Source organism: Myxocyprinus asiaticus, chromosome 37 (genome assembly GCF_019703515.2).
Source record: "Myxocyprinus asiaticus isolate MX2 ecotype Aquarium Trade chromosome 37, UBuf_Myxa_2, whole genome shotgun sequence".
NCBI lineage: Eukaryota > Metazoa > Chordata > Actinopteri > Cypriniformes > Catostomidae > Myxocyprinus > Myxocyprinus asiaticus.
The window spans coordinates 38,980,705-38,997,296 of record NC_059380.1 but is presented as its reverse complement, the minus strand read 5'-3'; the positions used below and the strand labels follow the sequence as shown (position 1 = coordinate 38,997,296).

General features: G+C 33.2%; 2 protein-coding genes across 2 annotated transcripts in view; both read left to right on the top strand.

Annotated features, from left to right (window-relative positions):
- On the top strand, positions 1-6,702 carry LOC127427929 (VIP peptides-like). The gene is made up of 7 exons (XM_051675875.1): positions 1-95; positions 536-648; positions 2,193-2,297; positions 2,807-2,911; positions 5,552-5,683; positions 5,790-5,823; positions 6,426-6,702. The coding sequence occupies exons 2-6, from the start codon at positions 542-544 to the stop codon at positions 5,791-5,793; spliced, it is 453 nt and encodes a 150-aa protein (XP_051531835.1). The 5' UTR covers positions 1-95; positions 536-541; the 3' UTR covers positions 5,794-5,823; positions 6,426-6,702.
- Positions 6,703-8,560: 1,858 nt separating this feature from the next.
- Positions 8,561-16,592, top strand: part of LOC127427888 (equilibrative nucleoside transporter 1-like) — a 33,348-nt gene continuing 25,316 nt past the window's right edge. The window contains exon 1 of the mRNA XM_051675797.1: positions 8,561-8,631. The gene's annotated coding sequence lies outside the window, so the exon portion shown is untranslated. The remainder of the gene's footprint in view (positions 8,632-16,592) is intronic.

Sequence of the window (16,592 nt, the reverse complement as noted above, 5' to 3'; positions counted from 1 at the left end):
CACAGACAGACAGGAGGTGCAGGAAAACTAGTCTTCATTTGTACAGGTATCAGCGCCGTGGACGGAGCACGTATACTAAAAAAAACATCTCAACCGTGAGTACTGTTGTTCTTGAATGTTAATAGTACTATATAATATATAAATCCATGCTTTTTGAAAACATCTGGGTAAAAAATGTGTTTTACTTTTGTATAACTTGTGTTTTTTTACTTTATATTTGGGAGTCTACATGGAATATTTACAATTTTAAGTCATTTGTCACACTGTGAGACCATTTAATAAGTGAACAGGTAGAAAAGCCTAAAGGTTATTAAAAACGTGAAAAAATTAATAGTGACCTTAAAATATATATTTTCCCATTATCCATTCATACAAATTTAAACCTAAAATCTTGATGTTGAAAAAGAAGGTTCATGTCCATGTTATTTGTCAACTAATGATTTGCAGCAAGGATGAACATTCTTGACAAGAGAAAACCAAACATACATTGAACGTTAAATCTAACTTCATATTTTTGTTCCGCACTGGTCAACAGACAGCAATGACTTCACTAAGCAGTTGTCAGATGCTCCTCTTGACTGCGATCTGCAGCATGTTCTGCTGCAGGACTTTTGCACTACCTGCGATCTCGCCATATCCTGACATGAGGTGAGAGATACAGATATTATCTATCATGGTGGTAATACTTTACAGTGAGGTTCCATTTGTTAACATTAATTAATGCATGAGGTACCATGAGCAACCAATGAACAATACAGTATTTTTTACAGTATTTATTCATCTTAGTTAATGTTAGTTAATAAAAATACAATTGGTTATTGTTAGTTCTTAATGCATTAACTGATGTTAACATATACAACTTTTGATTTAAAAATGCATTAGCAAATGTTGAAATTAACATTTAATGAATTCTGTAAAAGTATTGTTTCATTGTTCACATTAGAGAACATTGAAATGAGTTCACATTAGTTAACAATTCATTGTTAGCTAATGTTAACAAATGGAACCTTATTGTAAAGTGTTACCATCATGTTTATCAATAAATAGCTAAAAATGAACTAGCTACTTTTTAATCTTTACACTCAAAGGTGCCTTTAATTGCATTAATAGATCAATGTGGATCCATATCTATATCACTTTTTGTGTTAGTTTGATGTAATTTACATTTGCACTCTCAAAACAGTAATAAATATTTTGCAAACAAAGATAATTTATCTTTGTTGCAGTGTTTTTTCATAAGTGTATATTAAAGTTTATTTATATTTTAACATATATAGTTTATATTTGTAATATTACTACAGTGATAACACTTTACACTTATGTTAAATAAAGATTTAATTTTATTTAAAAAAAAACACTTTAAATAAAGTTGTTTTATACGGTAACATTAATGGAATGGTTAACATGAACTAAATATGAACAATCATTTTACAGCATTTATTCATTATTAATGTTAATTCCTCCATATAATTTTAACATTAAAATTTGTATACATTATTATTAGATAATGCATTATAAACTAACATGAAATAAGAACAATAGTATAATTATAAAATAACATTAATGAAAATGAATAAATTCTGCAAAAAATGTGGTCATTGTTAGTTAATGAAACCTAAAACATTAACTAGTATGTTAACTCATTGTAAACTGTTACTTAAAGAACCACATTTCCCAATGGTGTATCTGACATCCAATGTTTTGCTCTTTTATAATTTAGAAGAAACTTTAATAAATAAACTTTTTATAATTTTAACACTTTACAATAAGGTTATATTCATTTTTTAGTTAACTACATTATTTAAAAAGAAATAACAATGGACAATACTTTTACATCAGTTTTTAATCTTGGTTCATTTTAACATATACTAAACTTTTTCCCCATAAAAAATGGTATATGTTTGCATAACAATGAACAATTGTATTTATAAATTACACAAATTTAAACTGTCAAAAATATTGTTTATTGTTAGTTCATGATATCTAATGCATTAATTAATGTTAATGAATAGAACATTATTGTGAAGTGTTACCATTAGTATAAAAATATAAACTATATACTGTAAGCTAATTTAGAAATTAGACTTCCTGTACATATAAACATCTGAAAACATCTGCAACATGATACATTTTTGGAATGATCCTGATTTGTTTATGTAATGTTCACGATTTGTCCCTTTAATTCTTTTTAGATCAGGTCTTGATGAAGATGTGGAAGATGACTGGAGCAGAGACCCGTCACTACAAGATCTAGACGCATATAAACTCCTGTATGACATCGCAAACACAGTTGAGAGGTACATGAAAATATAACATGGTATTAGTACCAGCATCCGGAACATTTACTCTAAAATATAATAGATCCATTTTGCCAACTAAAGGCAAAAATAGAAAACATTTCTAGGATTTAACAGTAATTTCTTTCAATAAAATACTGCATTCAGATTTTTACTGTAAAAGCAATGCAGGTTAGGTCATTTTCTGTCATAACACAACAAATTACTGCGAAAAAGAAACAACAATATTGTACTATAATATGGGATAATAGTGTTTCATTTGAAGTCACCATTATGGTGTTTAGTGTTCCCACTGGATGGGAACTTTGACTTATGATAATTTATTTGTTTCTAATTACATTTCTTCCAGCTGGTGCAACTGTGTTTAAAAACACAATTTGTTGCGCTGTAATGTATGGAGAGAATTATTTCAATTACTAACAAGTTATTACAAATAACTTACAAGGGAGTGATGATTAACCATCTCACAATATAATAAAACACAGATTTTATCTATATATTCCTCCTAGACCATCGAGGCATGCTGATGGACTGTTCACCAGTGGATACAGCAAACTTCTCGGACAACTTTCTGCGAAAGAATATCTGGAGTCATTGCTTGCAAAGAGAGTCAGGTAAGGAGAATGAATGACAAATTCTAATTTACGTAATAATGCATCCAGATGTTTTACTTTTTTGGTAACACATTACAATAAGGTTGTATTTGTTAACATTACATAACATGAACTATGAACAATACTTTGAAGTAGGGATGGGCGGATCGATCCTAAAGCAGCGATACTTTCAATACTGATGTTGTATCTAAAATATCGATTCTATTTATTTATTTTTAACTAGTGATATTATTATTTGGTTACCATGATCATGAACAATAATCATAAGCTTCAAAGTGAAATAAAATGGATTAGGCTATATTAGCAAACATTTGTGCAGGATGGGAACTATTTCTTCTTCCGCTCATCTTAACATGCATAAATGCTGAAAGACACAAGCAGACAAGCGCTTGCACCGTCACAAGACTCGTTCAAACAAGAGGGATCAGTGCCTTGTAGAGATAATGATAGAAAATCAGAGAAACAGCTTCTGGAGGAAATACACAATAATATAACAACATATCTAAAGGAGAAATTTCTTATAACGTGTTTGTGGGTAATTGTTGTTAATAAATAATTAAATAAAATAGTTAACCATGGTTTTAATAAAGTAATATTGTAGTAACCATGTTTTGTTTTGTTTTTTTTTTTGGGCTGAAACCATAGTTTTACTACAGTAATATTGTAGTAGTAACCATGGTTAATTGTGTGGTAACTATGGTTTAACGAAATACCATGGTTTAACTATAGTTACTGTAGTGAATCCATGGTTAATTTTTGTAAGGGAAAACAAAACAGAAGTCTAATAATTTTCTCACAAATGTAAATAATAAAAAAAATGACTTGAATTATGACTAAATATTATATTTTAAATTACCCATTTTATCCCAATAAATAAAAAATAAATAAAAAATTATAGACTTAAACAGTATCAGTATCGACGATACTGGACTTGAAATTATTGGTATTGGATCGAAAAGAAAATATGTGTTATCGCCCATCCCTATTTTGCAGCACTTATTTATCTTGGTTAATATTGATTTCAAAATATACTAATACATTATTACAATTCATTTAAAATTAATAAAATAATTAAATTATTAATAAATAATATAATAAACTTTTTAAAATATCTTGCTCATATAATAGGCCTAGATGTTTAAAGTTGTCTATGTTAACACAAGCTAATGCATTATGGACTAACATAAGTAAACAATGAACAATTTGAACATATGAACAAAATTAACATTTTTATTAATTAGGGAACATTTACCATGATTAATGAATGCAGTTAATATTTATTGTTCACATAAACTAATATGTTTACTTACAGTTTTCTTAAAGGTGTATCTAACAACTAATTTCTTGCTCTTTCATGTTTTAGAAGAAGCTTAAAATAGATAAACTTTATATGAAAATCTATTTATTGAGTTACATGTTATCACTTTACAATAAGGTTGTATTCTTTTATATTAGTTAACTACATTAGTTAATTACAAATTAATAATATAGTTAAATGATTCAATAAATAATATTTTTTTTACAGTCTCGCTCATATATAAGATGTTCAAAGTTGCATATGTTAACATTAGCTAATTCATTATGAACCAAGGGCGTAGCCAGAAAATGGGCCTCAATAAAAATGGATGGACCAACTTTTTGCCCAGTTTGTTTTTAACAAAATTTTCCTTAACAACAGAGAAGGGCCGCATTCAAACAGTTCTTTCACACTTTCAGAAATCAGAATTTATGCATTTTTAAAACTATTTTATAAATATATATTTGAAGTCATAGAATAATCTTTAATATTATGGGTGGCGTAGCCAAGGGTGGGCCGGGCCTACCCAAATTAGACCCAGGCCCACCCCAGCCCACCCTTGGCTATGCCACTGTTATGAACTAACATGAATAAACAATTACAATTTTTAATTCATATTAACAGATTAATAAATGCTGTAAATAATTTTTGTTCTTTGTTAGTTCATGATACTTAATGCATTAACTAATATGTTAACTGAAACACATTTTAAACAAATTCTATTTAGAACCAATTTTCTCAAAGGTGTATCTATAACAACAAATAAGAAGAAACTTAAAATAGATTAGCTTTATTTGAAAATCCCTTTTATACTACAACCATTAAGTTATATGGTAACACTTTACAATAAGGTTTTATTCATTAGTACATTTAAATTTAACAATATAATTAAATTATTGAATAATGTAAAAAATAAAAAGTATTAGTATATGTTAAAATCAACATATAATGTATTTAATGTAGTTAACTAATGATAACAAACACAAACTTATTGTAAAGTGTTACTAATAGAATTAACCTTAGAGAGAGAATTTTTAATTAGGAGGGCGGTGCTTATTTGCCATTAAAATAATGTCACAATACAAATTATCTACTACGAAAAGAAGGTGGACATGTTCTTGACAGGTTTCCTGAGATTCACAGTTATACTGTGACGCTGTTGACGCAGCATGTCCTGCTCATATAGACGATTAAATAGTTCTTTGTAAATTGTCAGTTTACTGAATACCACGAGGTAATGTGGAATCTGTTGTGACGTCTGATTCAATTAAGCTTTTAACAGTGAGTTCCCAAAAAGCTCTATTAACAGCGAGATGATGTCATTTCCTGTATATGTGCTATAGTGATGACTTGGGTGTGGAGCAGATGCCAATTAAACGTCACTCAGACGCAGTCTTCACAGACAACTACAGCCGATACCGTAAACAGATGGCGGCCAAGAAATATCTCAACTCCGTTTTAGCAGGAAAAAGGAGGTAGGACTCTGCCACCTTTAAAACCCATTGTGGTCCGATTGAACAATGTGGTCTTTTCAGTATTCAAAGCAATGTCTGATTTTTGTGTATTTGATCTCTTCTACAGGTGATGCACTCATACTGGCTATACTATTTAACATGTAAGTATTTGTATACTATAGTAAAGTACTGTGTACTTCAACCATTCCTAATCCATTCAGAGCTGATATTTGACATCAACATTAACTGTTAATACAACCTGCAACCATCTTACATAATGGCCTGTTCAACATCCTATTGAGCTGCCTTCAAAGCCACCATACTACCAATTGCACCCTTTTAAGTTACAAATTTGGAACGCCCTATATAGGCAGCATCTATGCATCATACAAATAGCACTCCTCACATGAAGCGCAATGGAGAATCGACTCACAAATGATTCCAACAGAGTTCTGAATTAGGATGTTACTTTGTATGTTCCTTAAAATGCTGCCTAAGTAGGCAGCTCACTAGGCTTTGGAAGAGAGCTAAAATGTCTCTTAATTAGCATGTAGTCTACAACTACAATTACCATAGTAATCCTTAGAAAAACTACTGTGCTACTGCCATTAGTATAGCTTTTTTTAAATACTTTAAGTTCATACATTGTGATAAGAATTAAGAATTAAAGTCTGGTATACTTAACCACAGAGAATCTGCACATTTTATGAGTAGTAATGTCATATCAAATGAAATGCTTTCTGTTGTTTTTCCGATTCTATAGGTGATATGGACTGCAGTACGACATACAGTCAACTCTTTCTCTATATTCATATTGTATATTCGAGCTTATCTTTCATGGGCTGAAACACAATTCACTAACACAACACAAACTGATTTAAATGACTATAATCAGACTCTTGAGTATTGGTGTAACAAATACAGTTTGCTAAATAACATTTTCCGGTCTTTTTTGTGTGCGTGTGTGTTGTTGACAAAGCTGTTAAATCTATCGAGATCTATTCCTTATAAATAAATTCAGAATGAAACAATAAAGATGAATGGTTAATAAAAAATTATTTTGTCTATCCCTGTCATTTCTACAGCTAAAAATATTCTGTGATCAGCTTTACAATATTTTGAGATCAAGGTCATAAAATCCATTAAAAAAAGAACAATTTTTTTTTTATGTGTTAAATATTGTTCTGAAAAATACTTCTGATTATTTTATTTTGATTGTACTGTTTAATACTTTTTTTAATTTGACAAGTATATTAATTCATTTGTAAATAATATTTTTTTTCACAAGGGCTGTTAATCGATTCAAATTTTTAATCAAACTAATTACATGTATGCCAATTAATTAATTGAATTAATCACATATTTAAATATTTGGTGAGAAAGCCCCTTAAATAACTAAAATTAAATATATAATTATTAAATAATTATAAATAGTTACTGTATGTTTTAGTATATATAAAAAATAATAACTCATAAATAAAAAGCATTACATTATTGTGGCAGATGACTAAAACATTGATAAGACAATTCAAAAAAAGGCATATAAACATAAACCAATCACTGGCCTACAATCCACAGCAATCCATTGTGCAACTGAATTTGTCAATCAGTCCGAGGTAGAGTTATTAGAAGAGCTTTTCTAAGGACGCATCAATTTACACATGCATCAGATGGAATTGGTTATTATTTAAATTATTTTATCTTTTAAGTTTTTGCAATATGTTTACTTTATTTTTTTTTGTTTTTTTTTAGAATACAGTACTTAAAAAAAAATTAAGTTATTCATTTGAAAGTTTTTTATTTTATTTATTGTTTAAAGTTCAATTACATTTGTTTTTGTATTAGGGTTATTTGTATTAGTACTTGTTTGAAAGCCCTTCTTTTCCTAACATCACAATGATCTTTTTTTTTTTTTTTTTGTGAAGCTAAAGCATTTTTTTATAAGTCGCACTGGATACGATTGCTTGCTAAATGGTTTATAAAATATATAATTAATTGAAAAAACAAAATCAGCCACTGAAAAGCCATATCAGTCGACCACAAATCTGACATTTGGGCAATAGATATACTGTATAACATGACACAAATTACTGTCAAGTGTTTGAATGTCACTCACAAACTGTGAGATATGGGAGCTGTGTTGAATAAATCATATCTTGAAATCTCCTGTAATGATGATTTTCAAAGTAATTTAGTTTTAAATGCCTTGGCATCTATTGTTACTGTGACATGGAACAAATATACTATTATTTCAATAATGTAACCTTTTGACATTTTCAAATTAAATCCTGCAGTCTGCTGTCTTGCTGTACCTTGTTACACCTGCTATCAAGCAGTTTGATCACAAAATAGCACTGGTACCAGTATATTTTATTCATTCTTTTGTCATGTATCAGCATGATGACAGCAGAGGGAGCCATTTTCAGCAAATATCTGAAAGTCTCCTACATGTGTCCTATTGCAGTGGTTCTCAACCAGAGGGCCACAAGTTGACTTAAAATGTATTTAAAATAAATCAATCAGGGCTGCATTTCCCAAAAGCATTGTAAGCTTAAGTTTATCGTAGAGACCATTGGCGCCAATGGCTTCTATGATCTACTTAGGTTTACGACGCTTTTGGGAAATGTAGCCCTGGATGTCACTAAAATCTCACATTTTTAATGCTTCAGATAAATTTGCTTATCTAGTTACATATTTTTAAGCTCTGCGGCCCAACTACAGGTCATTCTGATTGTCTTGTGTCTATGGGAGAGTGGACAAAACGAAGGACATCCTCTCAACACACATTGACCTTTGACCCTCCAGTGATTAGTGTTCTTAAAAACATAAATGAGCTCATGATTGTGGTCAGCGTTCACTTGTGAGCATTCCTGCAGGAGAATATCTACAGATAAAACCCTGATGGTCTTTGAACTTCAGCTGTTGTCATAGACCAGAACAGAGTTCATACACACGTACATTAGTCGCAGGTAGGGCTTTTACTCTTTTGCACTCCTGTATTTGCTTACTCTTACCCGGGACTAATTATTTATATGCTTTCTGTTCTTTTCCAATTCATGTTTTAATGATGTTGATAAAATGTTTGTTAGAGATCTCCCTATATTTTGCTTTAGTGTGTTTTAGTTTTTACCAATACCGATTATTTTTATGTTTAAGTGTCTGATAACTGAAATGCAGAACCGACCTTTAATTGTTTTGTTTCTACTTTATGACACAATAATAAACAATCATTAGTCAACAACAATAAAAAATATCACGTACATATTTTTTAAAAAAAGTAATGATTATTATTATGCCATTTTATCTATGCCCAGTTGTGCTAAATGTTCACAGATTTACTTTCGCCTGTATTTTGGGCTTTTTTTAATGTTTAACGAGAATGAATGGCAATTAATACATTTAACACATTAAGTATGTTACTTTACATTGTGCACAGTAATACCATTGTTTAGCTGTATCTTTAGAGAGAACAACCAAATGGTGCAATTATCGGTAGACATGATACCAAGTAGAAAAATGTAAACATGGTAACAAACACTATCAATCAAACCGATTAAAGGGTTAGTTCACCCAAAAATTAAAATTCAGTCATTGTTTACTCACCCCTGTGTTGTTATAACCCCATATAAATTTCTTTTTTTTTTCTTAACACAGAGGGAGAAATTGTGAAAAAATATTGTGCTCAGTGATGTCATATAATGGTGGTTTATGCTGACCACCTCTTCAAGATTCAAAAGCACACAAAAGTATAATTCAGAAATTGTAAATAAATTATTCCATTAGACTCATGATTGTTATGAAAGCATACGATAAGGTTTGGTGAGAAACAAACCGAAATCGAATGTATTATTTAGTGAAACTGTTGACCGACCGTTCCCCTACCTGCGTTCATGAGACTGCACAAGAGCAAGTTTAAGCAGCTCCAGCTCGCGAAATGGGGCTTTCAAGCGACAACTAGTTTTGTTTATCTAAAAACAGGTCCACGGCAGCGATAGAAACAACAAAACACAACACAGCTGCACACAAACCAGAGAACCGAACTTACTAAATATGTTTGATGAGTTTGTAGTCAGAGAATAGATGCATTTCTATGCCCAGCCTTATTTGTTTGAAACAGAGTACGCAAACAAACAGAGAGATAGAGGAGGCGGGAATGTCTGTCACCTCTTCCCCATGCTGAACCAGTGAGTAGTTGTGACAGACCTCCGACTGAAGAGAGCGATACCCAAGCGAACACATTCTTGGTCAAAACCAAGTAGTTTTTAACCGGTTCATGAAATGTTGGTTTCAATATAATATTATGAGAAAGTGCTTATGACCAAGCGATTGACACAATGTCCTGTTGCTCATCACGGCTGCTTAGGACAAAAACTCTGAATAACATAAGATACCTTTTATCGCGTGTCGTTTGCCGTCAGGTTAGAACACGGTTTGACTGTAGCTGCCTTCAGCCGCCTCTGTCTATTAGTGATGGGTCGTTCATGAACGATTCGTTCATTCTGAACAAATCTTTTATGTGACTCAGAATAACGAGTAATCTTGTTAATTTTGTGTTGCAATGCATGCGCATTGCGCAACCTCTGTTCATTTGTTATGTGAAAACCGCATAGGCGCTGTACAGGAAACAGAAATTATTAGTTCGCCTTTTAACTCTTTTGGTCCGAGTCATTCGTTCTTTTGTCACGTGACAGCCGTATACGCTATGCATTGCTCACACAGGAAACAGAAATTATTAGTTCACCTCTCGAGTCATCTGGTCCGAGTCGTTTGTTCTTTTGTCATGTGACAGCTGTATATGACAAGAAGATTTCAGAGGTGAACTAATCTTTCTGTTTTTCATAATTTGTCCTTGGCTGCATTATCAATTTTTCCTTATTGGGACTATAATCAAAGTTTGCATTTTGCAAACTTTTTCAGTTTAATTCTGCTCAAATGAACGAAATGAATGAAATGACTTGAATAAAGATTCGTTCATTTTGCTGAATGAGACTCAAAGATCCAAGTCAGTAAAATGATCCGATCTTCCCATCACTACTGTCTCTCTCTCTCAGTTTGCTTGAGAACTCAAATAAATAAGGCTGGGCATAGAAATGCATCTATTCTCAGACAACAAGTCATCTCATCAGACATATTTAAAAAGTTCTACTCTCTGGTTTGTGTGCAGCTGTGTTGTGTTCTGTTGTTAATATTGCTGTGGCGACAGTTTCACTAAATAATTAATTAGATTTCAGTTTGTTTCTCACCAAACCTCATCGTATGCTTTCATAACAGTTGTAAAACTAATGGAATAATTTATTAGACCTCTGAATTATACTTTTGCATGCTTTTGAAGCTTGAAGAGGTGGTCACCATAAATTGCCACTAAATGACATCACTGAGCACAAAATTTGTGTTAAGAAAAAGAAAGAAGGCTAAATGAGATTATAACAGCACAGGGGTGACTAAATAATGAATAATGAATTTTCATTTTGGGATGAACTATCCCTTTAATCTGTAAATTTTGGAGCACATTGCTGTTGAGGATTGTTTTGACAGAGTAGAGGATGTTTGATCAGCAAATTTCAAAACAGAACAGTTCAAATGACAGTGAATTCTAACGAATAAACATAGGCCTAATAATTAGTATTCCGTTAATATATTTATGCAAAAAAATTATTATTTTTTTTCTGCAATATAAATGGTTTCAATTTAATTTTCTTCTTTAATTTGGGCTATGTCTAATAAGAATGAATGGTTGTTATTCAATCAATATGGGTTTTTCAAAGGATGATACTGGTATAGAGAGAATGATGGCCAATATAAATGCTAATAAACATAATACAATTTAACAACAGCAAATCAGATGAAACAAACACTTATTTTATGCAACATTTACTCAAATTTGCTTAAACTTGAAAAGGAAAAACCTTGAAAATGGAGAGTGTTGACTATCTATTGACAAATCTTTTGGTAGATTTTAGAAGTTAACACTTCTGTTAATCAGCCATGCAAACATGGTTATCCGATGTACTGATAGCAACACATTTTTTTTTACATAACTAGTGATAGACTGATATATCAGCCAGGCCAGTTATTTGGTCGATATTTAGCCATTTTGCAATTAATTGGCCTGGCCGTTATATTGGTCTATCACTAATTGTTATGTTAATTTTTTTGCAATCAATACATTAAATAAGTACGTTACTTGACTACCACCCCTGGAGTCGCGAGTTCGAATCCAGGACGTGCTGAGTGACTCCAGCCAGGTCTCCTAAGCAACCAAATTGGCCCGGTTGCTAGGGAGGGAAGAGTCACATGGGGTAACATCCTCGTGGTCACTATAATGTGTGGTTCTCACTCTCGGTGGGGAGCATGATGAGTTGTGCATGGATGCCGCGGAAAATAGCGTGGGCCTCAACACGCGCTATGTCTTCACGGTAACGCGCTCAACAAGCCACGTGATAAAATGCACGGACTGGTGGTCTTAGACGTGGAGGCAACTGAGATTCGTCCTCCGCCACCCAGATTGAGGCGAGTCACTACGCCACCATGAGGACTTAGAGCACATTGGGAACTGGGCATTCCAATTTGGGGAGAAAAATAAAAATAAAAAATAAGTACGTTACTGTACGTTGCTATCTGTAATAATCCACAACACAAATAAGGTTTCAAAATTAGAGATTATCAAACCGATTATCAGTCAAATCAATTATCAGTCCAACCGATAATCTTTAAGCAGATTGCCATTGTGGATTGTTTCGACAAAGTAGATGATGTTTGATCAGGATATTCCAAAACAGAGTAGACCAAATGAGGGTGAACCGTAATTTATAAAGGTAAATTATCATAACTGATGAATCGATACGAGGAATCGACTGATAACACTATGTAACGCAATTTTTGTTCCTGGGTTGTAAGTGTTATTTCCTAATTGCTTATGCCTCAAAAGTATATAAAATGGCTATTATTCCCCACAAACTTTGATTTTGTGACCAGGACAGTGATATTTTGAAATTGACCTATTTCTAATGAGAAAACGGGCGAATTTGTGTCTTTTCGTTCACATAAAGTCAGAAAAAAACAACATGAATCAAAATTATATGTATTTATACTAAAGTAATACAAAAATGACTACAAAAGATTTAGAAGTGAGTAGTTTTTCGAGCTTTATGATTATACTGTAAATCACTTTCACGAATCAGCCCCCAAACGTAGTCTCCCATCATGTTCTCGTTACACTGTCCTTGGTAGCGGCGTTCAAAGTCCAGTATATCCTGATGGAAGTGCTCACCTTTCTCCTCCGAGTATGCTCCCATGTTCTCCTTCAATTTATCATGATGAGCATCAAAGATATGGACTTTGAGGGACATCCTACAGCCCATTGTGCCATAGTTCTTCACCAGAGTCTCAACCAGCTCCACATAGTTTTCAGCCTGGTGATTGCCCAGGAAGCCCTGAACCACTGCGACAAAGCTGTTCCAAGCTGCTTTCTCCTTACTAGTGAGCTTCTTGGGGAATTCATTGCACTCCAGGATCTTCTTTATCTGTGGTTTGACGAAGACACTGGCTTTGACCGTTGCCTCAGACAGCTTAGGGAAGAAGTCATGAAGGTACTTGAAGGCTGCCGACTCCTTATCTAGAGCTCTGACTAATTGTTTCATAAGGCCCAATTTGATGTGCAGTGGTGGCATCAGCACCTTCCGGGGGTCCAACAGTGGCTCCCACTTGACGTTGTTCCTCCTCACAGAGAACTCAGTCCGCTGTGGCCAGTCCCGCCTGTGGTAGTGCGCCTTGGTGTCCCTGCTGTCCCAGAGGCAAATATAGCAGGGAAACTTGGTAAAACCGCCTTGGAGACCCATCAGGAATGCCACCATTTGGAAGTCTCCTATGACCTCCCAGCCGTACTCATCATACTTCAAGGCATCCAGCAAGATCTTGATATGTATCCACTTAGGCAGCTGGAACTAAACTGAACTGGTGGGCTTAAGGCCCCTGTATTTATACTACTATTTATATTACTGGAAAGTTCTAGAAAGTTCTAGAAGTTACTCCAAGTTTACTCAGCACTGAATCTATCTCGAATGTTCTGGAAAATAGGTAAATTTCAAAATATCACTGTCCTGGTCACAAAAGCAAAGTTTGTGGGGAATAATAGCCATTTTCTATAATTTTGAGGCATAAGCTATTAGGAAATAACACTTACTACACAGGAACCAATAAATAAATAAATTTGTTACACGGTGTAATTGCACCCAGAATCTTAATGTGAGGTTAATGATTCTCTAAACTATCAGTTTGACAAGCAGCATTGCATCACGTCCCAAAGGTAGAAAGCACTCTGTGTATTTTATTGATTTATTTATTTGCATTTTTTTTCTTTAAGTGAAACCTTTCCTTTTTCCTCATAACAGCATTGTGAAGTATTGTGATTCTACAGTGTCAGTCTATAGTAATTTTGTTGGGAAGTTATTTGAGATTGCAGGCTGTTTTTTGAAAACTTTAAGACTATATTATGCATTTAGTTCATAAAGTTAATGTTAAAACTACTTTTGTGGGCTGTTCACAGTAGCCAAACGGAATATGGCTGGTTTGTGTTAACACATCAACTGCTAACATCTTGTGGAGAGAAGCAAAAATTTGGCATCATATAGCAGCATAAAACATTGCGTAATAGTGAAAATGAAGAGCAAGCTGCACGTTTAGTGTGAGACATCTGCATGAAGACTCAGCAACTAGTTGAAGAAAACACTTAAGGTTGGTGTATGAAGCAAGTAAGAGATCCTAGTGAGTAAATCATAAAATACCAGTCAAAAGTTTGGACACAATTGACTGGATTTATATTTCTTGTGATCTTAAAGATCTTTTGATCTAAAGACTAATGCTTTAAATTTGTTTTGAAGAAGTATGAATATGAAGAGTGTATGAATTTCTCTGCAAAACTAAAATGTTAATTTCTAAAAGTTTTTTTGAAATGTATGAGTAAGAGTGGATACTGGATAGTGAAGAAACAGGTGTCCAGCATACATGTGAACTGCTTCAATACTGTTCACTACATAATTCTCATACTCCCATTTGTTATTTCATAGTTAAAGTACTATTATTCTAAAATTTGGAAAATAATAATAAAGAATGAGCGGGTATGTCCATACTTTTGACTGGTACTGTGGTATATTTTGCTACTGTTTAATAAAAAACCAATCACTTGATGTTTCTTGATGAATGCAGAAATGTCAGTTAAAGCAATATTCTAGGTTCAACATGTTAAGCGCAATCAAGAGCATTTGTGACATAGATTTGATTACCACAAAAAATAATTTAGACTCATCCCTCGTTCATTTAAAAAAAATTAAAAAAAAGCAAAAATTGTTGTTACAGTGAGGCACTTACAATGTATAGTAGAAGGTGCCATTAAAATACAAACTGTTTCAAAAGTATAGCCACAATATGTAAACATTATATGCTCTAACAAGATTTTAATGTGATAAAACCACTTACCAGGATAACAGGGTTTCCCAGTGTATGTTACATCATGACAACAAAGTTATATTGGATATAACATTACACAGAAAAGGTTAGCAAGCGATTTTATCACACTAAAATCATTATAGCACGTATTATGTTTACGTGTTGTGGCTATACTTTTGAAACAGAGTATTTTTTATATTTTTTTATTCCCATTTTGGAATGCCCAATTCCCCCTCCCTAGGTCTTCATGGTGGCACAGTTACTCACCTCAATCCGGGTGGCAGAGGACAAGTCTCAGTTGCCTCCGCATCTGAGACAGTCAATCCACGCATCTTATCACGTGGCTCGTCGTGCATGACACCGCGGAGACTCACAGCATGTGGAGGCTCATGCTACTCTCCGCGATCCACGCACAACTTACCACACGCCCCATTAAGAGCGAGAACCACTAATCACGACCACGAGGAGGTTACCCCATGTGACCCTACCCTCCCTAGCAACCGGGCCAATTTGGTTGCTTAGGAGACCTGGCTGGAGTCACTCAGTACACCCTGGATTCAAACTCGTGACTCCAGGGTTGGTAGTCAGCGTCAATACTCGCTGAGATACCCAGGCCCCCTGAAACAAAGTATTTAAATATTTATGGACTGGCCCAATTCACTTCCATTGTGTGTCTTATTGTAACCATAATTATTATTATTATTATTAAATAAAGAGCTAATTTTGTCCTGCAAAATAAAGGTATATAACATATATTTTTGTTTCTGATTTACATAAAATAAATAATAATTTAAAAAAAACTTTGTTTAATGACAGATTAACATATCGACAAGGCCGATTAAAGGAATATTCCGGGTTCAATACAAGCTCAATCAACAGCATTTGTGGCATAATGTTGATTAACACAAAAATACATTTCATCTCGTCCCTGAACCCGGAACATTCCTTTAATCGACTGACATTTGGCCATTTCACATATATAGACATCAGCTACTTGTGTCAGTTCCAAAATCTACCAACAGCCTTGTCAATGTAAAATTAACACTTACTTTTTACAGTTTTAAAGTGAATAATTGGGAAAATATTGTATAAACGAAGTTGTAATACCAGCCTAAGCCTATAAATACTGTATACTGTACTTGTAGATTTTACTTACAGTTTATCAAAAAACAAAATTATACAAATGAGAAGTATATTAACATTTAATAAGCTTTTTTAATATTGTAAAAATATGCACATAATACGAGACCAATGGTCTCTTACAATTACTGATAAACCGATATATCGGCACGGTTGAATAATCGGCCGATATTTGGCCATTTTATGATTATCGGCATCGGCCGATAACATTGCTCGCTTGGCCGTTTAGCAGAAGTGTTACCAACTCTTTGTGTCAGTTCCAAAATCTAGCCTATCAATAGATTTGCCAATGGATACTCAAAATGTATGTTTTCAAAAAAAGTTTTTGTGAATATGAGTAAACATT

What these genes read in the sequence shown, in the direction of transcription:
- LOC127427929 (XM_051675875.1), top strand. Translation starts at nt 542, where the DNA reads ATGACTTCACTAAGCAGTTGTCAGATGCTCCTCTTGACTGCGATCTGC. An exon ending in TCGCCATATCCTGACATGAG is followed by an intron (nt 649 to 2,192) that starts GTGAGAGATACA and finishes AATTCTTTTTAG; the next exon opens with ATCAGGTCTTGATGAAGATG. An exon ending in ATCGCAAACACAGTTGAGAG is followed by an intron (nt 2,298 to 2,806) that starts GTACATGAAAAT and finishes TATTCCTCCTAG; the next exon opens with ACCATCGAGGCATGCTGATG.